At 39.1% G+C, this 25,241-nt stretch overlaps 1 protein-coding gene across 3 annotated transcripts in view; it reads right to left on the bottom strand.

Annotated features, from left to right (window-relative positions):
- Positions 1 to 1,354: 1,354 nt before the first annotated feature.
- Positions 1,355 to 25,241, bottom strand: part of LOC139687425 (mitogen-activated protein kinase kinase kinase 10-like) — a 579,116-nt gene continuing 555,229 nt past the window's right edge. The window contains exons 4-11 of one of the 3 annotated variants that reach the window (XM_071584559.1): positions 22,603 to 22,778; positions 21,952 to 21,972; positions 20,926 to 21,172; positions 19,222 to 19,341; positions 16,873 to 17,088; positions 14,590 to 14,875; positions 9,390 to 9,732; positions 1,355 to 5,048 (exon numbers count right to left, since the gene is read on the bottom strand). In XM_071584559.1, coding sequence (XP_071440660.1) covers positions 3,633 to 5,048; positions 9,390 to 9,732; positions 14,590 to 14,875; positions 16,873 to 17,088; positions 19,222 to 19,341; positions 20,926 to 21,172; positions 21,952 to 21,972; positions 22,603 to 22,778 — 2,825 coding nt within the window. In that variant the 3' untranslated portion in view covers positions 1,355 to 3,632. The remainder of the gene's footprint in view (positions 5,049 to 9,389; positions 9,733 to 14,589; positions 14,876 to 16,872; positions 17,089 to 19,221; positions 19,342 to 20,925; positions 21,173 to 21,951; positions 21,973 to 22,602; positions 22,779 to 25,241) is intronic. The other 2 variants (XM_071584561.1, XM_071584560.1) reach the window with 2 other exon arrangements.

Raw genomic sequence — 25,241 nt, 5'->3', positions numbered from 1 at the left:
TATCCCGTCAAATAAATTACAGGCTTTAGGATTCGAAGTCTGGGGACATTCATGCCATAAATTAAGCCTGTATGATTGGCTTTTAACACCAAGTTCACTGGTCAAATTTTCAACTTTCGTTCGATCCAAGATATTTTAGTGGGAGCGAGTTGGACTTCGGAGGGGAAGAACGGGAGAGAGTCGGGATTCGAACTTAGGAATCAGAAAAATACTATATTCGTTCACGCCTTCCCGATAAAATTTGAAATGAGCAATATTTTTTGTATTCCTATGATTTACTGCAAATGCTCACGATCTTTTTTATGCTAGCTCCTCCTTTCTCTCCCATTGCTCGCATGTCACAGTTACAAATAGATAACAAATAGACAAATAACCCTTCTCCAAATAGAAACTGTTTCAGTTTAAGAGATTTGTGCAGGAATAAAGTGTGTAAAATATACCCTAGATTGCAAACATCAACCGTTCTCTGGTAATTTAATTTAACACTATTGACTATTTATGAATTCTTTTTCATTCCGATTGAGTTTTTTGTAATAATCGCCATTATTCTTTGTTGAAAATGCAGCTTAAAGACTTATTTAGTTTGAAGTAAACCTCATAAATGCATTTTGTAGGTCAGTTAAAAGGTAGAAGGCCATGTATATTTAAATTCTACCCAGGCACCATACGATGATTGCAAAAGCCTGAGATACAATAGCATTTTATAGTATTCTTAGCTGAAGTCCTCTAACTTTTCAAAAGTTACTGCCTGTCTTACACAAACTTGATATTGCTACCAATTCTCCATGATGTAAATGCCATAAATACGATCTCATAAGCACTGTAGATTCAAAGGAGTGCCTTATAAATTATAACAGCTTTCTGTACTTCCGCACAAATAATTGACCAATGCACACTTCATTATTCTACTACTCTGAAATGAACATCAGTCTGGTAATAGACATACATGACTGTAGCTTGAGCTTAGTTTTGCTTCTGTCAAACAATAAACAACAGAACAATATCATGGAGAAACGCACTGTTGTTTAGAATGGAAGGCAATTCACTGATCCCAAAAACAAAACCCACATATTGACTCCCATACAATTAGATTCATAGAGTTTTAGACAGTAAAGAAAGCATTTTAAGTGCCATTTGTTAAACCATAAAAAGCAGATGGGGTCATCCTAATGAGTAGGATGCTCAAGTGGATAGGTACGTAGAATCAGCAATTTTCACTCAAAGTACTACTTCATATACTCATACATATTCAACCTATTTAAATGAATGCATTTCATTCAATAATCCTAATCCAAACTATGTACATAAAGGGTAAAGTTGGAAGCATTTTGAGAGATAACAAGAAAAACAGAACTCCATCAAAATTATTTAATTTTGTAAGTAGTGTCTTCATCAGAAAATCACCATTAAAAGCATTTCATTAATGTTAAAATTAACATAACTTGTTTTCGTCATCACCTTGATCTTTTAAATTACGTGCTGCGACCATCTTTTATCAGGGAATGTACAAGACCTTGGTTTAAACAAATGCATATTTACAAGAAGAAATTTTCAGCAGACAGCACAATATTTCTCCCTCTTTCTAAAATGGATGCACTCCACACTTATTGAACATGATTGCACAGCTCAGCACTGCAACCCACTCCATATTCCTCAATTTAGGCAAGCAAAAAAAATCATTTGTTTTCTGCTCTTCATTAAAAAATGGGACCCCTTTTCCATCAACCAAGAGAGTAAATAATTTGAAACGCTATTATCACAATTTGTCTGAAAGACAAGGGTTGGAAAAATAGGCCTTTGGACCTCCACCCTCAGTAGGCAGCCAGGAAGGTGACAGTGACCTTGATTATGTCGGTACATATTGACAGCTATACAAGAATAGTTAGAAACCAACTTGGAATGTAATCTACACAAAATAATTACAGGTTTAACAATTGTATGCCTTGTTCTTGTGGAAGGAGTTAGGAAGAAGGAAGCTAAACTTAAATAAATAGACTAGCATAAGTTGATTGGTGCTCCATTGTCAGAATGCCCAAGATGCACTAGCCAAGGGACAATGCATGTTGTGCTGCCTGCCTGTGGAGTCGGAAAAGCATGATTTAAATATATTAACATACATATGTATAAGTAACAAACACAACACCTGTTTCTTTAGAATTGCTTTCTCTCTCACTCTCCTTTGTACAAAGGCTTATGATAACATGATAGTTTATAGTGCATGCCCCAAACAACCAGTAGAGACAGCACAACCAATCAACACCCGGAATGTGACTGCTTGGAAAAATGTCCAACTGCAGGTGACCGACTCTTGCATTCTTTCAGAGAGGACCATGTGATATACAGGTTTTCCACACATTCTGTGGCTACGTCCAGCTAATCCATATCCTCATCACTTTCAATCTGGGTCATTTTCAACAGAGCATGAGGAAGGACAAGTGCACGAGGGCACTTACTTGAGCAAAATATGAAGAAATAATACAAAACTATTTTTTGAGTGAGTCAATGAAAACAAACATCTCTAGCACCAAAGGCACAGTCTTTATACAGTTTAGAACAAATAGATGTCAACTGTGCTTGGATTAAAAAATGAAAATTTGTTGATGCCTTTCATTGTCTAATACCATTGCTTGAAACTCAGGAAAGAAAATAATTACAGTTAACCAACTGCATAATACATGGAATTAATTTGGAATGTTAATTTTTGCCACCACTGGAAGCTATGCCATATTTTTTTATATTAATATCTTACTTTGCTTGCTTTTAATAACACAGTGATATGGCAAAGACAATAATAAGTTTAGATAATAGCAATTATCTTGTCTGGGGGCAGACAACATTCTGGGGCAAAATTTACATGCCTGCAAACACCTGATAGAGAACAGCAGTCCAGTAAATCCCTCATTCAAACCTCAAGTTCAAATGGAATTTCCACCAAAGCATGGGGAATGTTTTATACAGGCACTAAACAGTCACAAATATAAACTGCAGCAATACAAGTTACCATGAGTCCACCAGCAAAAAATCTGCAACCCATTGTTCAGAAGTATTGCACATTATGCAATGCATATAATAAGTCATTTGATTTGATTTACTAGTTACAACTTTTCATTTTGGTTCACATGTGACTTGTAGATGTGCAATGCATAATTTTCATCCCTGGGAGTGACAAAAAGTTCAATTCTCACTTGTTCCAGCACAGAACTACGATCCACAAGGGTTGTCATACAGACCCAGGTTGACACTTTGTTAACAACTTATTTTTAAAGGCTTTGAGATATCCATCTCCCAAATATTCTTTTACAAGTATTTTTCAGGCACTATGTAACAGTAGCAGGTAAAGTTTCAGACTCACTTCTTTTTTCCATTTTTGCTAAAGCTTGCATGTTGTAATGTACAGAGGTTATTTTTTTCAAAAGAAAAAAGTAGGGTCGAGGAAGTGGGGCGTGAGGGAGGACAACCAATCTGGGGATTAGCCTCGATGTTGGTACTATTGAAATCAAAAGGAGGGTTTCAAAGAGGACGGGGAAGCTGTGAGCACTTCCGGACCCCAACAAGAAGGAAAATGAAAATCTCCCCTGAGTCAATCAATCCAGCTGCCGACGCCACCTTGGCTCAGCAGCGCCTCTCCTATGCTACGAAAGAAACTCCCTCTCCAGCTCGCTGATCGAAGGCTTGCGCCCGTGCCGTGGCTGCTCCTGGGGCAGCGGCAGCGGGTGCAGGAGGTAGGGGGCGGCGTGGTGGTGGTGATGGTGGTGGTGCGGCTGCTGTTGCTGGTGGTGCGGCTGCTGTTGCTGGTGGTGTGGCTGCTGTTGCTGGTGGTGCGGCTGTGCCTGTATCAGGTGGTAAGCTGCGCCGGCCCTGCCGGCCGCTGCTGCGCTCAGGGCACGCGCCGCCTGCAGTGGCACCGTGCTGTCCTGCGTCTGGCCGTGCGTCGGAATGTCCAACAGGGTCTCGGCGCCGCCCCCGGAGGGCGTGGAGGATGGTGAGGGTGAAAAGCGCACCCTGTTCACGGACGACGAGCTGTTCTCCTTGGCCGACACGTAGCTGCTGTCCTCGCTGGTTACACTCTCCGGGGGCGTAGGGTTGGTGGGCGTTCCCCCACCCGACGAGGATCCGCCGCCCCACCCCGCCCCCGGCTTGGGGGAGCAGCGCCCCGCGGTCCCGCTGCCCCGCTCCGCGTAAGCCGCGGCGGTGTTGTTGTAGCGGCGGAGGCTGGAGCGGAGGATGCGCGGCATCTCCAGTGAGGAGGGCCGCGCCTCGGCCGCCGCCGCCTCTAGTGAATTCTGGCGCGAGTAGTAGGGGGCGAGGGAGCCGGGGTACTCGTACTCGTAGCCCCCGACGACCCCGCCGCCCCTGACCGCGGGGCTGCCCCTGTGGGTGGGTGTGTTGTACTGGGAGTCGCCCTCGTCCTCCAGCCTGAAGCTGGGATTGACGTTGGAGCTGGAGGAGGCGGTTGAAACGTTGGAGGGCGTGCGGCGGTGACCGCCGAAGGGGAGGCGGGCGGAGGGCGAGGGTGCGGGGGGTGGAGCCGCCCCCGAAGGCGAGGGCGTCGACGAGGTGGCCGGCGGCGGCTGTGAGGGGGGCACCTGCGCCCACGCGGCCGCCACGTGGTGCAGCTGCTGCAGGAGGTGCTGGTGGTGGTGCACGGAGAGGGGCGAGGCGGCGGCGTAGGGAGGGGGGTGGTGATGGTGGAGGTGGAGTTCCGCGCCCCCCCCAGGATTGTCGTAGGCGTGGTAGCTGCGCGTGCCGCCGCTGTCGGGGGCGGGGGGAGGCGGCGGCGGGTGCGGGGGTGGAGGCGGCCCCCCACCGTAGTCCGCGTAGTACTCCCCCGTGGGGCCTGCGTAGATGGCGTACGGGGAGGGGGCCTGGTCGGGGCAGGTGCCGTAGGCGGGGTACGAGGCGGGGTCCGCCGCCCGGTACGGCTCGCCGTACTGGCTCACCACGTAGTGGCCGCCCTCGCTTGGCACGTAGTCCACGGGCACGTACACGCCGCCAGCGCCGCGCTCCATCACCATCGTCGACCCGCCACCTCCCATCGGGTACGTCACCTGCGGGTAAGAGATCGATGGGTGTCAGTTGCAAGAAGGGGAGCATGGCTGCCGACAGACACTGTGCTTGTAGCACACAAACAAAACCAAAGCTTGCGCCTTCCCGTTGTCTTCGTACCTTCGCATGTCATTCAGTTTCGTGGTAGAAACTGTGAACAGACTATCGTTTTAAGTACTCCAGGGCGCTTAATCCCTTTCACTATTTTCTAATTAATTTCATGCTTTGGTCCCGATATACCAATGCAAGGCATTGTGTACCTTCCATCGATGGGACGCCGACATTAGAATGCTTTCTCTCGAGATAGTCCCTTCAGGTGGCATCCTAGCTTGTTTAGGATAGTGAATGCAGGCCTGGGGTATAGTCAGGTTTCATTTTCGCTAACGGTATGCTGGCGAATAAAGTAAATTTTGCGTTAATCGTCGCAGTCCTACTACGTTTGAGGTAGACCTTGTATTATTCCTGGCTGGAAAAGGGTAGTAATGACAAGTAATTAGCGGAGGCAACCAGGTGCTGTGGTCATTTTCAACATCAAGGAAAGGTGAGATATTGAGAGACAGCAGGGTGTTCCAGAAATGGGGAAGTACGGAGAAAAACCTGGAATTAACACCATCCTACTCCCTAAGGGATCCTAATCTAAGAGTAATGCTTGGTCCCATGAGGACCACTGGGGTAACTAGTGCAGAAAAGAGGAAAATGCACCAACATGAGAAGTAGATGTGCCCAGCAATGTTCTTAAGGGTTTCTCTAGTTGGCATCCCTGCTTCTCCACCCCTCCCATCATATCTTTCTCCGATCTCTTCTCCTCTTCATCTTCCTACTTGTCCCACTTTCCCCCTCTTCACTCACATATCTTAGAGTCACCAGCTTCGGTTCTACCTATAACAGGTATGTATGTATATATAAAATAACATTTGTGGATAAACATGCTGGAAATAATATTTCTCAATAGATTTTCTCACCTATTCAAAGAGAAACGATATTTTAAAACAAGAAGACATACCGACTATTTTATGAAAGAAAGAATAATTTGGAATTGCAGCTTACAGAAGCTTCTAAGCTGGTACCTTTTATTCTGCCAACATGTCTAAGAGCAACTTTACATGCCACAAAAGGTATGTAATTATAATTGTGATGAATAAACCTCACAAGTTTAGGATTTACTTGGTGGACATTTTGTACATCCATCAAATGAAAGAGAGAATGTATTTTTTCACAGAATTTATTTGGTTTGGTACAATGTGCTTCACTGTGATATGGCATCATTTTTATTTCATTTGGTGAATGGATGGATTTGGATTGATAATTATAATGACCTGCAATGTGAATCAAAGCAAAGTGTTCCAATGTAGTCTATCCCAAAGCTTCCTATAACCAGTATTAACATCTTAAAAATCAATTTACAACCAGAGTATATATTTGCTATTTAATATATTTATCTTTTTATATATTAAACCTTATTTGGAACAAATTTTGCCATAAATTTCTGTCCACCACAGTGATTATCAACTACACAACTATCAAGTACCAACATTTCCCTAGGATATCAGACTTTACACAATTCTGAATTATTAATTATAAGCCAAATAGCAGGAAAAAGTGGATGAAACTTTGCATTATGATCAGCAAAAAAGGGACCCTCATTTTTTTGCAAATTTGCACTACTAAGATTTTTATGAGAAAGAGAGGAAGAGCTTTCACTTCCTACTAAAAATTATGCGAGATAATTTAATTTCCTAGTGTAATGTGATAACCCCTATCCTTGGGCTATAACCTTGAGAAGGTCACATGAGCATTCCGAAGACTCCTCAAGGTGAGCTGTTAGCAGCAATGATTATTGTCCCTGGTAGGGTCACCCATGACCCATATGCCAAAAGGTCACCCATAGGTAAAAGGGTAGGAGCCAGACCAAAAGCAGTCTGCACAGCATCTGTTCCTCAGTGAGTTGGCTACAAAGGCATCAAACCCCATTAAAGCAGCCATTGAGTGATGCTGACACATTAAAAACACTAATGAGGAAGGCAAAGGGAAAACACCTAAATTATCTACCCCATAACCCATGATTAATACAATTACAGGAAAAAGGCAACTATGAGACATGGCCCATTGTTTCTGTATCATGCCTAGCAGTGGGAGAGGCTAAAACTTCCATGGTCCTCATCACATGAAACCCTTGCAAAATTGAATCAACAGCAACAGTAAAGAAAAGAACAGAAAAGAAGAGGACTGGATTATTCAGAAAAGGGAGTTGGAAATACAGAATGATGTTGGAGGAGGGAAAAGTAGAAAATATGCGGTGGCATAAGAAGAGAGGCTAATATAACCCTCTGCAAGTAACACTATGTAAATTCCATAGGATCTATTATCAGTAATTATGCCAGCAAGGTTGGACATAGAAAGACAATATAATGAAGATGAGGATACCTTAGGTCCAAGTTTACTTGATGGTGAGATAGAAAGGGCATCAAAGGAATTAAAATTAAATAAGGCCATAGGGCAGGCAGCATTCCCTCAGAACTACTTTCACGTTTAGAAAAATGTTGGGAGGAAGAGGTTTTTATGAACTAGTTCATAGCATTCATGAGGGAGAAATTTGGCCAGAGGACTTTGTCAGATCAGTTTTAGTTCCAATCCCAAAAAAAAGGAAAGGCAAAGGCAGCAATGTGTGAGGGCTACAGAATAAAAAGTCTTATTTCACATCCAGATAAAGTGGATCTCAGGATCATCAAGTGGATGGAGAAAAGGGCAAATGGTTACTTAGGGGATGAGCATTTTGGGTTCAACAAGGGAAGAGGCCATTGCAGGAATATTAATAATAATAAATAGGCTGATTCGGGTGAGATTGAGACTGTGACAGTCCCTTCTTCCATCTAACCCATAATGAGGTCACTAATAGAGAGTAACATAGAATACAATCAGGATTTTTCTGTTCCATAGATTTCATAAAGGTATTTACTAAATTGAATTGGGAAAAATTAATGAATATTTTGCAGATTATAGGAGTAGATTGGAGGGATAGGAGACTGATCCAAAACCTTTACATGCATCAGACTGCTCAGGTGTGAGTGAGGGATGGGAAGTATTAGGAAGAGGAGTAAGTCAGGGATGTATATTATAATCTGTGCTGTTCAAATATGCATGGAGGAAATGGTAAAAGAGCCATTGGAAAACTGGAGAGAGGAATGAAATTCAGCATGGAATTCATAATATCAGTTAAGCTTGCTGATGACCAAGCTTTAGTTTGTCAGTCAGCCGAGCGGTTGCAAATTCTGCCGAGTGCATTGGAAGGTCCGATTGCCTAATCCAGTTTTGGCTAATCCACAAATGCCCCCTATGCACCAGGCTAAATTTCTCAATATAATTTCTATGCTATCCCACATGAATTAAAACAATTATAATGAATATTATTACGTGTTTGCAGGCTGAAGGTGAGAGTACATTTCAATTAATATGGTATCTCACTAAGTTTGCAGTTTTTGCTTTGCACACTGTCTTTCATTGAGTGTGAACAAGGGTCATCTATTCATTACTTTAATGCATTTTTTTTATTTTGCAAAACTCTTGCTCTATGGGAAAAACCATTTGTGTTGACACTTGACTTGTTTTGTTCTTCCATTGTTTTCCTTTTAATTTATGTGACATAATAATTTACTGGAACGATATCTTACTGCTGAATATTATTCATCAAAATATCCTTGAATAAACAAATTAATAATAATAATTCAAAGTGAAACCACCCAATGGCCAATTTTCACATATGAAGTACTTTGAGTCATATCAGAGTCAATCTAATGTAAACCTAATGACATAAAAATCATCACATGTATACTTATGTAAAATAAAAGTTAAAAATATATCGACATACCAAAATTTCAGAATGATTTAATACTAATAACACATGTTCAGGTGGCTTATTAGTCAAAAATAAAAAAATCTTGAGTGAAGTATGGAAAACCCTCAGAGTAGAACTAAAAACATATTCAATAGGTATTAACAAAAATTCATGCTGATATATAAAACACACATCATGGGAACATGTTGAATGAATATCATCCTTAACTTTTTCAGAGTTGTTTCATCATTCATTATCTAATTCACCGCTCCATTGATCAAGAGGTTGAAAACATTTCTGTACCTCATTGGAATATAAGAATCATTCTATCAAGCCAACAATCACCCTAAGATGGAGAATTTTTTAACCAAAATCTGCATGTCCCTTATTACAGATATGAGATTCAAACTCTTAGATGGAATGCATTTTTTGGCATCCACAAAGATATTCCCAGCAAGCATCTGACTGCACACATTGGCTGCCATCAGGGCATAGGGTGGGGGTGAATTACCTCACTGCCATCATTGCTTGTGCTGGATGACTTCCGTCGAGGCGAGGGAGCTGGTGATGCAACAACCATCGCTGATGAAGACGAGGGTGGCAGGCCACCCCCGCCCTCCCGTCCCACAGCCGTGGCATAGTGCTGGGGTGAGTCGGTGAACCGGAGAGGTTTTGGCTCTGTGCCAACAAGGCCAAAGAGTGGGTGCCTGTGATGCCGAGTGGGACCATGGTACGTGTTGTGAGCATAACCTGAGGCACTGGAGAACTCGTAATCTGGTCCGAGGTAGGGTGAGGGCAGGCCGCGGCCCACTTCCCCAAACCACCACCGTCTCTTCTCCCCCTCGTCCTCCGACCTGCGTGGTGACATGCAAACACTGTCATTAATGCCAAACCCAGAAGCATCAACCACAGAGCATAAATTGCAACAGCATGCTGGCACAATTAAGGTAAACAGTTATCACATGTACCTGATTAACACGATCTCATTTATTTAATGCCACCATTAAATATTTTATATTATTTTCAGCAATGACAATCATGCTTAAGTGCATCAATCCGTGAAGATTGAAATATCAGCACTGCTTCATTCAAAGCATATAATTGCCAGTATCAAGTGCCAAACCCACAGAGGACTAAAAAACCTAAGTGTACACTGAATTAAGTCTATATGAAACACGAAACATCAATAACCCAAGGTCACACATCATTCAATAATAAACATCACAAACTGGGAGGAATGAGCATTTCTTTTGAATTCTGAGAATGACAATATCAAAATGAAATATAACATTTCTTTAGGCAATGAGGGATCTCAATCCTCTCCTCAAAAGGTTTATGGATATTAAAGGTCAAAAATTTTAGCAAAAATTTTCAGTTCTTCCCTGCGCCAGGGTACCCATTTTTAGTATTTAAAATTAATTTAGATAACTCCAATTCCTGAAAAGGGTTCTCTTATGAATATTGGGAATTACAGTTAGATACTATCAACAGTTCCTCCAAGCACTTGAAATACCTCTTCACTTGCAGAGAGTGCAGAGTTCACAATCTTTCGAAAGACCTCAAGAAGAAGACAATTTACAGATTAAATTCTGTACACTACCATTACAACTGTTCTCCAGTAGTTACACTTGAACTATTAACTGTCAATTTTGAGACCCTCCAGGCTAAACGTTAAGTCTTCTCCCATTCATTATCTTCGTTAACCACTAGCACAAGTATATATTACACATCTTTAAAATTACCAACTTCATCTATGCAGATACTCCTAAATATAACTAATTGAGACTATGGTTTTGATTTGTCCCCATATTAACACAACATTAAGTCACCAAAATAACTCATTGAAATTTTTAAAATGACTTAGATAATTTAAACAATGATGAATATTTTTTTGCACAGAATACATTTGCACTGTAAATTAAGTACATGACTTATCCTGTAGCCTATAGCTGGCAGATGACCAAGGTGTCCCCAACAGACCAATATCTAACATTAAATTGTTCAGAATTTATAGCTAGTAAAGACTTCGATTGGTCGCTACAAAACTAACAATGATTAAAAAAGGCAGCAGCAGAAATATTTTCATTGAAAAAATGGTTCTCATTTATTCTGGCAATTTAAAAAAAGTATTTATTTATGCTTTAGTGCACTAAATCCTGTTTTATGTAACCTTGTACCTTTGGGAATAATTCTTCTACATCTTTTAAATGCTTCTACACCAATAGTTGAGTGACCAAAATAATGACTGCTTAGTATGCAAGCCCCTACACATTTTCTCGCACTAATATGAATGGGCCAATCCTTCCAAGTTTGCAAGTTTTAGACACTTGATTATTCATGTGCTAATGGATGCAGGACAAAGAGAGTCAATCAAAATGAGAAGAGAGGGCAATCAAAATGCATGGAAAATATGGTCATGATATTAACACAATGCACAGAAACTCTCCTTTTTCATTCTGTGTAAATAATTTGAGTTTTTTTGCAATGAAAAGTGCAATTTTCTATATTTCAACAATTCTATGAGAGTAGAATTGTAGATTTACAAGAACATGGACAGAGCTATCATGAAGTGAATAGCAGAATGCACAATCCTCAAAAAATTGTTACAAACACATAGCCAGGAAAAAATAAATGAATGATAAAAGATAAAAGATGAATTTTAAAAAAAGATCACTGATATAGATTTACATTCATCACATGATACTGATTAAATCAATGCCATGCAGATAATTAATGACTTGAATTGTTGTATAGTAAAACTACATATTTGCTCACCATAAAGGAGGATATGGCATTCTCAGAGCTTAAAAATGCAAGGGATAATAGGAAAGTAAAGATAGTTCAAAAATGTTTAGAACATTAAATCTTATTGAAAAAATCTTGATTTTTTTACATTAGGAACTTGAAGAAAGCCCAGATATTTCAAACATATTTAAAAAAATATATACTCTTAAATACAGGTATAACGACGTTTTAAAGCTTTAACTTTCTTTACGAATGTAATTTTATTAAAATTTGGAAGCGCTGGGAAGAGAGAGTAGCACGGATAATATGCACACAGATAATCAAGAGTTTGCAGTACGCTTATGTACACATTAAGCTGTGATGTATTTAAAAAAAATACCTCCTTCATTTTATTAAACAGGCTCATAATATAAGAGTAAGCACGACTAACCAAATTAATTTTTCATTTCACAACATATTAGTATGGTGATATGCATCTCGACCCAGTGGTGGCTAACAAACTCCATGGTTGAGAAATAAACTTAAAACCCAGGCACCAAATTTATTTTGTTAACAAGATGGCTGTGTTGGATGCTCTGTGCACCTCTTGGGATCCCAATAAGCTCTTTAGCTTGCCATCCTCCATGCCTCAGGGGCAAAGTTGCCAGAGTTGGCACAACACACATTCCCAAGTCGAGACTCAAACCCCGAGACCTTAGGTTTGGCTGGCGGGAGCAGCTAAGCTCACTCGTAAAATATAAATGAACCAAAAAAACTACCTTTGTTAAAAAAATTTTGCATCGCACACATATGGCATGAAAAGCTTCTTCCGATGGATAGTTAGTTTTATTATTACTTTTTTAAGACACCAAGTCGTTACATTTGATTCTTTCACATACTGTGTACCTCTTAAGAATCAATGAATTTTAGGACTAAATCCTATCATGTTCTAAACAATAAAGAGTGAATGGTTAACCAGAAATAGAATGAGGACCAAATGTTGCCCATTTAAAGAAAGGGGAAATACTAATCTAGACCAACCCAGAATGATCTTTTCAGGAATAGAAAAGAGCCTGAAAAACTAGAATTGCATAGATCTCGTACACTGTTCCAGTCTGCAAAATGGCCAGTAAAATTCTTTCATGCACAGAGTCAAAATAAATGTATCAGATGGAATATATTATATTATTACACACAATGCATTGTCTTAACAACACCATGAGAACATGTCCGTTTGGCTTAAGAATTGAAATGAATCATCTTAGAGAGAAGAATACTTTGTTTTTTTTTTTTTTCAAGATAATCATGTACAGTGAGACCTTGCACAACAAGCATAATACATTCTGGAATCTTTCTCGTGAAGCAATAAAAAAAATTTCTCACATTAATGGATATTAAAATGGGAATTAATGGAATGTAAAAAAATAAACTATGTACAAGGTTTATTCAAAAGAAGTAATAACTGCAATGTTTAAGCTCATGAATCATCTTCATCTTTTCTTTTATTGCTGAATGAACCAACCTGGAATGTCAATTAAATTGGCAGGAAATAAAAGAGAATTAACATAATTAGGTTATCATTTATGATACATTTTTGATTCTTTTTTGCTAGAAAGCTGCTGAAAGACATTTGTTTATCCAGATGCTCCAAAAGTTTTTGAAAATGTGACACAGCATAACAAGTACATTAATAAAAATTGCAGCACACATAGATACTGCATTATTAGGATCATGCTTCTCAATATATGATGCAACAGTTTCTCATGACCTCCATATCACATTTCGCCTGTTCTTCTGGACTTTACACTTCTTGAAGGCTTGTCTAGTTTCTGAAAAGTGGACAACCAGGATTTAAAAGTTGAAATAGCTGCTTGCATTGCCACAAAATAACAGATTGAGATGGCCTTTCAATGGATTCTGGCTGAGAAATGCATTCTCCTCTGCAGTTATATAGGTTTGCTTCCGCATTTTTTTCTAAAAGAGACTTGTCTCATCACCATCTTGTCGTAAGCATGTTACAGCAGGTAACCCTCAGAATAGATGAGCTTTTCGAAGTTGTCAATTAAGTTCTCTGCTGTCTTTGTGCCAGAACTTGCTGCTTCAACATGCCTCAAAACACTGTGTGGATGCTGGTTCTTCCATGAAATCTCTTAAAACACCCATGGCTTCCCAAAAATAATTCTTCTTTGGCCATTGAAGATCCTGCTGTCTTCTTAACAAGGTCAGCAAAAATCACTTTCACCTTCTCACAAATGTTATTCTCATGAATAGCATTACATTGCAATTGCTTTTCATTTATCCATATGAGAAGCAAACTTTCAACATTGTTCATAATATGCAACGACTGAGTAGATATTCTTGTCACTCCCTCTAAAGAATCTATCACCTTAACCTTGTCTGAATTCTTGAGGAAGGTGCAAATCATCAATGTCAATCAATCATATGTGCATGCTAGATCAGCCATGCTTAACCTTGTTCTCACTTTTCAATGATTTGACTTTTCATTTCTAGGGTTACTTTTACTGTTTCATGGTTGTATTCACGCACCATTCTCTTCAGGGACATATTTGCAAGGTTTATAAAACTTGACACAAAAATGTTACAATAATATGTATGAAAACAATAACACATTTTACCATAATATGTATTGAATGTTGGAACATCTTCCACAAGTAAATTGCAATTTATTTCATGCATTAACAACTCCAATAACACTTAATTTCCCTCATTCCCACAACTACTTCTTCCCTTTTATTGCCAAGTTCATAAATACAATACTTATGATACCATATTTAATATGTGACAGGCTTTGCTCTATGTGAATAATGAATAACGTATGAATTGGTGCTAATGCGCAGCGAATGAATACATCTGCCGAAATGCACTGGGAATGCAAAAGCCTGAATGGAAGCAGAGCTGTCTGAGGCAGGAGGGAAGGGCACAACAGGGGAGAGGGAGAGGCAAATTCAAAAGCATCATTCACTCACCTATCTGGGTGCAGCCGAGGGTGCAAGGGGGAAATGTTGGAGACTCGCACGTCGTATCCCGCAGCGACGCCCGCTAGCATTGCCGCCATGTTGTACAGCACGAGTTCGATGAGGGTGAGCTTGGGGCCAGTGTGGCCTCGTTTCGAGAGCGTATCCCCGGTGCCGTTGTAGAGCGTTGGCATGGGGACGACAGCATTGGGGGGGAGCGGGAGGGGGGCGCCGTCGAGAGGCAGCAGCGGGGGTGGGGACCACTCCCCTCCATCTCCGCACTCGGCCCCGACGTAGTCTGCAAACGGGGGGCCACCAAGGGGGGGGGCAGGTGTGGGTGGGTGGTTGCCGTGGTGGAGAGAGAGATTGGGGGCACAAATCCCCCATTTCTCAAACCCCCCTTTCCCTCTTCCCTCCCCTCCACACCCCCCCCCCCCACCCTCTCTCCCCATTGCACTCAACCGGGAGAGCAAAAGCACCGAGGCAACCACTCCTCTCATTCCCACAAAGTGTTAGGACACAATTCTATTTTTCCCAAAGAGGAATGGGAGGGAGGTTTATTGGGAGGGGGGAGGGAGTGAAGGTGCCCCTGACACATGGAGTCTCCAGGGAGCTCCATCAAGAGGCCTTTGTGACCCACCACCACCACCACCACCATTAACACCATTATCATACACAAACCACCACCAAAATATCCACAATGCTCCATGACAAGGCTTTTATATTTTTTGGGTTCAAAACAATGAGGAAAATGGCTCACTGGCTAATCTGGGTATAGACACACCATGATAGGGAAGGGTTCTACTTCAGCAAGCTTCTGAAATTTACTCATGGGTTTTAGTGCAATTGATGATAGGAGAAAAAACAACAAAAGAATGCATGAGCCAACTCATCAGCCACAAAAGGGTTGTGGTAAGGATTTCAGGCTTCTTCTCAAAGGGATGCCACTAGAGCAGTCTATAATGATGCAGGATGATTAAATACAAGGAAACAACCATTTATAATTTATTGTGTATTTATTAAGGCAGTTAATGCTCACGTTAATACACAGTACTCTAGTAATGCATTCCGTAACCTTGCTAGTGCTACATACATCAGTCATAAATGCAAAACAAAATATTATAAAGCAGCAACTCATAACAAAACAAGACTCTTGTAAGCCCTACCTACCAAATGAAACAAAATAAGAATTTTAAAGCAAATCAATTTTTTGTTTACATAATTGACATGATGAAAATTTAACAAAATTGGAAAGAACAAATAACATTGGTTACAATACATTACAAATGTCCATTCAGTTTTAAAGCAAGATAATTGGTCATTTGAAACAAAATTTTCCATCATCACCGCTTAAAAAAATTTATAAATTAAATTTTTAGCCATCACCTGATAACTTAAACCTATGCTAATGATTAAGAATTCCAGTTAAATAGGTATTAAAATGACATCGATTAGAAAAATGCAAATTTTTGAAATGACAAGTATGAATCAAACAAAAACTGACATCAGCTTAATTAACATAAACAAAATAAGGTGAAATTGAGTCATGCAATGAGTAGTGCAATCAAATACAAACAACACACATACTATAACATGGCTTTGGGCTACGGAAACTTACACGAAGAGTGAAGGTACTCCTCAGAATAGCCTGGACAAGAAGGGAGATTTATATCAATGATTTCAAAGGGTGACATTTTCTTTCACATGTTTCATGGGGACAGCAGGGGGTGAACTATAGATATTCAAATATAATTCCATAAATTCTTCAAATCTTTTCAGGTAAAAAAATAAAAAAATTACAATCAACCACTTGAGAAATGACAAAAATCATGAGGAAATAAGAGGAAAAGTTAATCTTTTTTTTTCTTTCTTTCTCTCTTTCTTTCAGTTAGGCCACATGTTGTTAACTTGTGAGTTGGACAAGTATTGTTTTCCACATATTTTATATATTCATAATACTAAGAACAGTGAACAACAAAAGGGGGAGGAGAGATGATCCCACCACTCCAAATGTGATGAGGATATTTCAAAACAAAAGTAGCTTTCCCTTTCCACCTCCCTTTTCATCTCTCTCTCTCTCTTTCTTTCTCTCTCTCCCCCCCATCAATCAATTCCTTCTACTGAACAGCAGCAGAGTGGCGTCGGAGTAATCCGAGTCTGCGCCCAGGGAGCAGGGTTCAAGGAGTGGGGCGAGGGACCTCTGGGAGTGTTGGTGGAAGAGGAAGCGGTTGGTGGGCGTGGGTGGGGAGTGCGGGGGTGGAGGTGGGGGGGGCGTCCCCGCCGTGGAGCGCATACCTATTTCCTGCAGCGTCCCAATGTTAGCCACTCCGCAGTGAAGGATGCCGCCGCTCCCGGTGCTCCCACCACTCTGGGGCACATTGCGCACGTTCGGCGCACTTTTGCTCCACCTCTTCTGACCTCCGTCTACCACGTGAGTTATGATTTGCCCCCGCTCGCGCTGGTGTAATGTGCTTGGGCCCCACGTCTTGCCCTTGACCCCATCAGCCGGGACTGCATGGTTTTCAGGGTGCGAGAGGAGGAGTAAGGAGTGGGGGGGGGGGAGTCAGGTTTGGTTGGTCCAGTTATTTTTCCAGATAGGTTGGTTTGGGGTCAGGTGTGGTAGGTTTGTTTTTCCATTTGGGTCAGGATGAAAACAGAGAAGCGTGTTTGTTGGATGACGGAAGCGGGGGACAGGGAAAGGGGAGTGGAAAGGGGGAGGTAGGGAAGGAAGAGGAAGGGTGGGTGTTTCAAATGTCATCATGTTTCCAGGGAGAAGCCAATGAATTGGGTAGTAAAGCAGGATGGGGTGCAGGGGAGAGGTTAGGTAGGGGAATGAGAGCAAACAGGGGATCAAATGGAAAAGGTTCAATTCGTAAATTAGAGAGACAGTGAACAATTGAATGGATGGGATGAATATTGGTGAGGAGGACATCGTAATTTTTTTTTCCACATGGGTTGATGAGTGGTTTAGGTGGTGATTTGATGAAAGGGGAATGAATACGGGCACAGGCGTGGAGATGACCAGAAAAAAAAATAAAATGAAAACAAAAATAAAACTCAGGAAATCAAAATGTCTAAGGGGTTTCAGTGAAGGGTAAAAACATCTCATTTCATGGGACACTTGCACATTTCAATATGATAACCATATAAAAATGAAAACAAAAATAATATATTCCTGTTATTTTGGGTGAAACTGAATTCAAACTTCTTTCATATAATTTCATGTATGAACCAAATGCTATGGGCAAACTGATGAAAAATGTCATTCCCATGTGATTCAAATTTTGAAGCACATGATATAAAAACATGAAATTGAAAGAAGTGATAAAAATTATACAGCACAAGAACATTAAGTTAGCTAAAATAACTTGAAATAAATCAAAATATTAAGCATCCAATAGGCTTTCATAGCATATACCAAAATAACAAAACTTAAAATTAATTTTCTACACTTATATATGTTCATGCCAAAAGATTAGGAGTACATAAGAATATCACAAACATGCCTTACACTATGATAAGAGTGCTACTACAAAATAAGTGAAATTAATTAATTCCACTAAAAGTGCCCAGACTAATAAGATTTGAATGGTTTAAGGCACTGACTTGTATGCTAGCATTTAATGATGATTTAAAGCAACTGAACCACAAATGGATATATTGTTTCAAGGGCTGGTTCTCTCTTTAGCAAAATGAAGGTATACAAGATATTATTCACTCCGAGGGAATATGAAATAACAACAGCCAGACTAAATTTTGAAGTAAACAAGGTGACAATTTCCAAGCAAATGAGCATTCAAATGCACTTGAGAATCATTAATTTCATGTATATTTGATGAAGTCTTAGACTCTGATATTGACTCTGTAATCTTACTTAACTTCCTCAGAAAAGAGCGATCAGGATAAATGCATCTCATAATCACAAATATTTATGAATATTAATTTTAAAGGTGTAATGAAACATCAAAGAAAAAACAAGTCTCATTTCTATCCATACTTTGGGTAAACTCAATATTTTAAATATTTTAAAGCAATACATGTACCACACATTTATCAAAATCACCTCAATTCCAGCAACATTCCAAATACACTTAATATCTAATGAATGTCTTTAAGTATTCATGGATTTAATTTAAAGAACCTTTGGTTTGATTGTGGTGATTCTGACCCAAAATAGAAATGAGTAGACATGAATGGTTGTACTGTATAGTTCTTAAATAAGACCAGTGATAAGCCAGTCAAGAATATGTAACAATTTCTGGCATGACAACCACTTCAGGCAAAATCACTAACACCATTGCATCATAATTAACAAGATATTCATATTAAGACAACTTAATTAATGTTAATTATATGTTTCAGAGTAATAATTTGGAACATGACTTACAGTGTGCCAATAGCTATATTTTTATCACTCTTATACAAAGCATTAAACACTTTGGAAATACACATCGCACTATAGAAATAATAAAAGAGATGATAGATGAAGAGCTTATCTTCTTACACACTGGGCTAAAATGAGACTGGTTATAAGTTATACTATGCCAATCAATGATTTAGATGGCCATCGTCCATTTGCGAGGCAAAATCAAGTCAGATGTTTTAAGGGGACGCGAGAGGTATCAACCTTACTGATAAACTCACGTGCAATAGCTCTGAGCCGTGGTATGCTCGGACTGCCAGGAGGACTGTTGGGACTTGATGGATTCCGTGATTTCCTCTCCATTGCTCCGGTGTGCTGAACAGTGATTGTGTGCCGGAAATCTGGAATTGAATGATTTGAGCCGAATGAAGATGATGAGGATGACACTCTCAACTGCATCTTTTGAAAGCAGAGTCTTGATCGCATTGCATTCAAAATATAATATAATGCAGGTGCTTCAGTAGTCTAAGCCAATTCATACACAACTGATTTGATAAAAGTACCATCAAATATCCACTTTTGTTCCCTGAGGTAAGTATAAAACTGTTTTCACACCATAATTTAATAACCCACTTTCATAAAGTATTGAAACTTTTATACTCACTCCTGCAATATGAATGTGAGAAAGAAGTTAAGGTTGCCATATTGCTTTTTTGTGACTGATGAGGAGGAATATTTATGCATCAAACAAAAATTTCCAAATTTCAGTTGTAACAAATGAATTAAAAACTGTTAATTATCTGAAATTCAATTTTTTTAAATGTGTACCAAGGTATACATGAGCAAAGTGCTACCGAAGCACCTAAAAAATATTTGAGGAGAACCTATTGTGCATGAATTTTAAAACAATAATACTGAATAAAAAAATGGGGTCATTGTGGATATTTTGGTTTGAAAATGTTGGACAGGATTATAAACCAAAAATGATTTTGTTTGATGAGTCAGGGGAGACAATGGTAACACTCAAATGTAAAAATCTGAAGCATTCATGAATTTATTTAAAATTTATTGGAAGTAGTTGAGGAGTTTGGAAGGGTGGATGCCCATTGAAAAGATGCCTAAGAAGTGATTATCCGTCTGAGAAAGATGAATGGTGCTAAAAGGTAAAAAGTGTTCAAGCAGCTTTGGAATTCCACATCAAGAGTCTGGTGTCCTAAGGGGAGGCAATTGGCAAAGGGAGGAATTGGGAGGATAACAAGCATTTTGCATGGATTGGAGGAAAAAGGGAATAGTCAGCATGTGAGGGAGCACCTAAGCAAGAAGTGGAGTGGCAGCACTACTGAAATATCCCAAACTAAAGATACGAGAACGTCAACGGGTGATTCCCCACAAACTCTGCTGCTCTGGGAGCTTGGCATTTTTGTTTTCATTCTGTGCGCACCATATGAATGTTTTTTTCTCTTGCTCAGAAATCAAGGTCTGCTCATTAAAGCAACAATTCAATAACTTGTTGACAGTTCCTGGAGTCATTCACTTTTTCTTAAACAATCCTATAGCTTTATCTGCAATCCCAGATAGAAAGGGAAAATAAAATGAATTTCCAATCCAGTCATTTTTTTCTCAAATTATGATGGCTGAACTTTGGCTTCCCTCAAAATCAGATTCATTCTCCGAAGAGTTAAAATATCAATGACCTTAAGCATTATATTATGATAAATCCCATGTCACATTTCAAAGTTAACTTGACATGAAACAAAATTTCCAGCCCACCAATGCCCACAACATTCGTACAAATTGCAAGGAATTTCTCAAGGACAGGCATCACATGGAATGATTTAAGATGAGGAACAGATGAAAGATTTTCTAAGATATTTACAAACATCATTTGACTTGAACAAATAATCTATGAACAAAAATATAACATCGACTTTTCCAGCTCTCCCAGATGTAGTGGCAATCTCTATTAGCCCATGAAAGATGCTCACCAGAAGGAAAACTGATGTTCTGCCCTGGCTCCTTCTTGAGTAATTTGAGACGAGAGCGCTTAAACTTCCCCTTCCTCTTCTTGGGTGTTGGCGTGGATGCTTGCTGGATGATCATTATGTGCAACTCACGCTCCAGCAAGTCAATCTCCCGGGCTTCCAACTCCTGCTCCCTCTGCCTCAGGTGCTCCTCAATCATCTTCTGCTGCAGCTGGGCCTTGGTCAGTTCCTCCTCCCTGCACCTTAATTCCTGATGGTTCATCACAGAAAGGCAATAGCATGAATGCACACACAAAATACACATACAAACACTCTCTCACTAAAGATACTCTGGCAGATTTATATTATGTGAGAAACGTAAGCGTGTCTTGGCTATAGACTACATAGAAATCTAAACAAAGGTCAACAGGAGAATAGTAGGTATTAAAATGAAAATATCATACAGCTAAAGAGTCAATGAATCATATGGACCCTCTCGTGTTTAAGTCAATGCAGAAAATTTTGAAGACTGGAAGAGCCTCAGAAAATGATGTTAAGTAAATAATTTACCATCCATAAAAGAATATATGCAAGTGATAAACTATAAATTTATCTCAAGTTAGGTAGCATCAGTACTTTTATTATTTGTTCAATTATTAACTTGAAAATTCAGGTTCATCTTAAAAAAATAAAAATCCTCTTATTGACTTCATCATTAATATGGGAAAGTTTTTGACTCGGACAGCATAGTTTCCTCACTTACTAACAAATGGCAAAGCATGGCTAATAATGTCATGATTAGGTCTCCAACTGAAAAATCACACACATCTGATGACTAGCATTAAGATTCACTGATAGTCCAGAGTAAAAGAGAATTAAAAATCCAGAATGGGTGCAGGAATTAACATGCCTTTTACTTATATTATCATTTAGTGTGAAATTTTTCACAAATCTTACTTCAAATAAGCACAAATAATACAAGGAGTAATACTCATGCAGAAGGAAAATAGACTTTTAGCATGCTGCACAACAATCAAGCACCTAACTCACCTCTTCGAGAGATTTACAAGCCTGGGGCAGTTTAGAACAAGAAAAAGGGCAGTGTTGAAATATGTCCACAATAATTTAACAGTCATCAATATAAGATATTTAACAGCAAATTAATTATACACACTGATAATTAAAAGAGAGCTAATGGGCAATGTTTTTGCTTCTATTTTAATTCCATGGTCATTAAGAAAATTAAGAAGCCTCTTTAAGTATTCCTAATGCCTATAATAAATCTAATGCAAAGGTTAAGAATTTACTAATTATGTTAAATACTAATCTATAACTGTAGCATTTACAAAAAATTACATTAAGAAAGCATGGGAAATGTTCATCTTTTAAAAAAGAACAACCATTGGTAGTAACAGAACCAAGTAGTATTCTAACTGAAACTGCTGTAGCATAAGACTATGGTTCTCCAATGGCATGGTAATGCTATTTTAGTATTTATTTTTATCCTAATTCTAAGGTGACATGGAAAGCAGATTTCCTCAGAGAAGTTGCACATGAAATGCAAAATAAATTCAAATATCAAATGTTACTATCTCAAGGAATTATCATACCACTTTCCAGTCATTCACTAGTGACCAAGGACCCAATTTTCTTTGAATACTCCTTAGCAGCTGCACAAGCACTCACTTGCAATAAACTCACCTTTTCTTTCATGCGCAAGCCATGGAGAACTTCCTCAATTTCTAGCTTCCAGTCTTCTTGCATTGTGTGGAATGACTCATGAGGTGTTTGCGTGAAGGCCGAGTGTACTATCTCATCTAGTGCCAACAATATGTCTTCAAATGATGGTCGTAAGTGGGGGTCCGAATCCCAACAAGCTGTTAAATAAAGTCAAATTAATCCAGAACAATTTGGATGGCTTTGAATGATCAAAAATTCATAAATATCAATCGTTGGTGATCTTATAAATATCAAATTCTAACACAGTTTATTAATCACCCTCATTGTAAAAAGGAAAAGGTGTGGCACACACAGTTAATTCCTTTTGCTTACAGCTTGACAACCTAGGCACAAATGACCCTGTTTCAACCATCATTCACAATGATTTCATACAGCAGTTCTACAAGAGAAACTCTGAAATGATCATAGAAATGAGCAGTGGCTTCACCCTTCAACCACTCTACTTAAATAAAAAAAGGCAGAGTTGATTCACTGATGCAATCCAGACATATCTCTACGCGTGATTATCTTTAATTCATACATAACCACCCAGTTGGCATCATATCCGAATGTAATGCTACCAGCCTCACTAATTTCAGTTCATACTAGTACATGAAAAATCTTCTAGTGACATCATGACATGCATCCAAGCCAACAAAGCAGTCGGCCCACAATATGGAATTCAGTTTGATGCCACTCTTTAATTATAATGTATCGCCATATCATGCATCATTGATTAATACCTAATGGCTTACTGTGCTCACATCAACCATAAAATGGCTGCAAAATATTAAAACCTCATCACAGGAAAATATTGATGAGAATATTTGAAAATGCATTTCAAATGAAATGCATGAACACATCATTATACAAGTATATTCATTGTAGTCAGCAATATGAAATAGCAAGCGGATAAAATAATACTTTGTAATTCCACAGAATTATTTCACAAACACACGACCCGGGTTTCGACGTACAACGTCATCTTCCTGAAGATAAATCTGTGGAATTACAAAGTATTATTTTATCCGCTTAAGAATGAACCGATTCCATAAAATAACGCCTGAAACCATCGATTTTATGAAATAGCAATATTTTTACAACATCACCCAAACTAATCCATAACTATTTTAAATAAATTAATGTCACTATTGACCATGAACTCAACTGAATCAGGAAAAAAGTGAAATGGTAGCAGTTGTAAACGGAGGTGACCAGCATCTGAGGTCATTTGTTCTATTAGGTATAGGTGGGGCTAATTTGGTCGCGGTATAATGTTCAGGGAACGGGGAACAGTGGAGGTAAACTAAACAGTTATCCCTTACCATGGACCTTATCATGTGATCCCTTGAATAAGAGATTGCCATTCAAATTCTTGTAATCTTCTCAAATATATCCTCATATTATAATCATAAATGCACTCTCTATGAAGATGAAGAAAATATTGCCATTCCTTAGATAATGACACTACAGTATATTTTCTTTAAAACCTTATGAAATAAAATTTGACAGCACATAATTTCAGAAAGCTGCACATTTCATAATTTAACTCCCAAGATTTGTGGGTTGTTCAAATAGTCCCCAGAAAAAATACAAAAACAAATTATTTTTGGCATATTGTTTTTTTTCAACAATCTCCTTTCAACTTTATACTTTTCCCGGCATTTTTCTAACTTTATTCAGCCGTTCAACAAGTAGGATTTCAGAAGGCCCTCGACATAGGCATCTGTGCCGGTGATGACCTCTTCATTCAATGTGAACTGTTTTCTGCTGGGCAAGTTTTTCAAGTTTGGAAATAAAAAAATGTTACCCGAGGCCAATTCTGGTGAATATGGTAGATGTTGTAATAATTCAAACCTTAATTCCACAATTTTTGAAAAACCATAGCCATTGCCTTGTTGGCACTGTGTTTGCTTTCCTCGGAGATTGGTCGCCTTCAGAGGTGATCAGCATTCAATGTATGCTACTGCTTCTCATAAATGTGATAACATAAAGAATTTGTGATGTCACACATTGGCTGGTTTCTCAGGTTTTACTTTTCTCCAGTGGGGGCACTTTTATTACACACATCCAGGAGAGATAACACCAGATCATGGTAACTGACACCAGGTGAGAGAACCAGGAAGACTTTATCCACAATAAACCAGGAAATCCCCAAACTGTTGAAGAACCCTATTCCATTGAGATGCTCACTCTTGATTTGTCCAAACAGTTTTAAAATTTACTCCATGCCAACTTGTCAGGCCACATCTCTTTAAGAAGGCCTCCACTTCCTGAAATTCTAACTTGGTCTTAATTGTTTGGATTATGGAAATTTTGAATGTCATATATCAAAATGTTTATTCATTTTATTATTTCACCCACTGCTCATATTTTGGTTCCATATATGCAACACGTCCTATGTAGAAGACATAATTTCCTCCATCTCTACATAGATGATGCTTCAAATAAAGAGTTTAAAATGTTGTGTTTCATTGCAAGAAACACTCAAACCTTACAAAGAAATTGCCCAAATTACAATTTTACACTTACATCATCATGGATAAGCTTCCACCCTTTGCCACGATTTTATCATGCTCAAACTATTATAATTGAAAGGGCTTAGAATAAATATATAAATG

The sequence above is a fragment of the Hetaerina americana genome, unplaced genomic scaffold (genome assembly GCF_022747635.1).
Source record: "Hetaerina americana unplaced genomic scaffold, ioHetAmer1.1.p SCAF_2, whole genome shotgun sequence".
Lineage (NCBI taxonomy): Eukaryota > Metazoa > Arthropoda > Insecta > Odonata > Calopterygidae > Hetaerina > Hetaerina americana.
The sequence above is the reverse complement of the archived record's forward strand: the minus strand, read 5'-3'. Positions and strand labels throughout refer to the sequence as shown.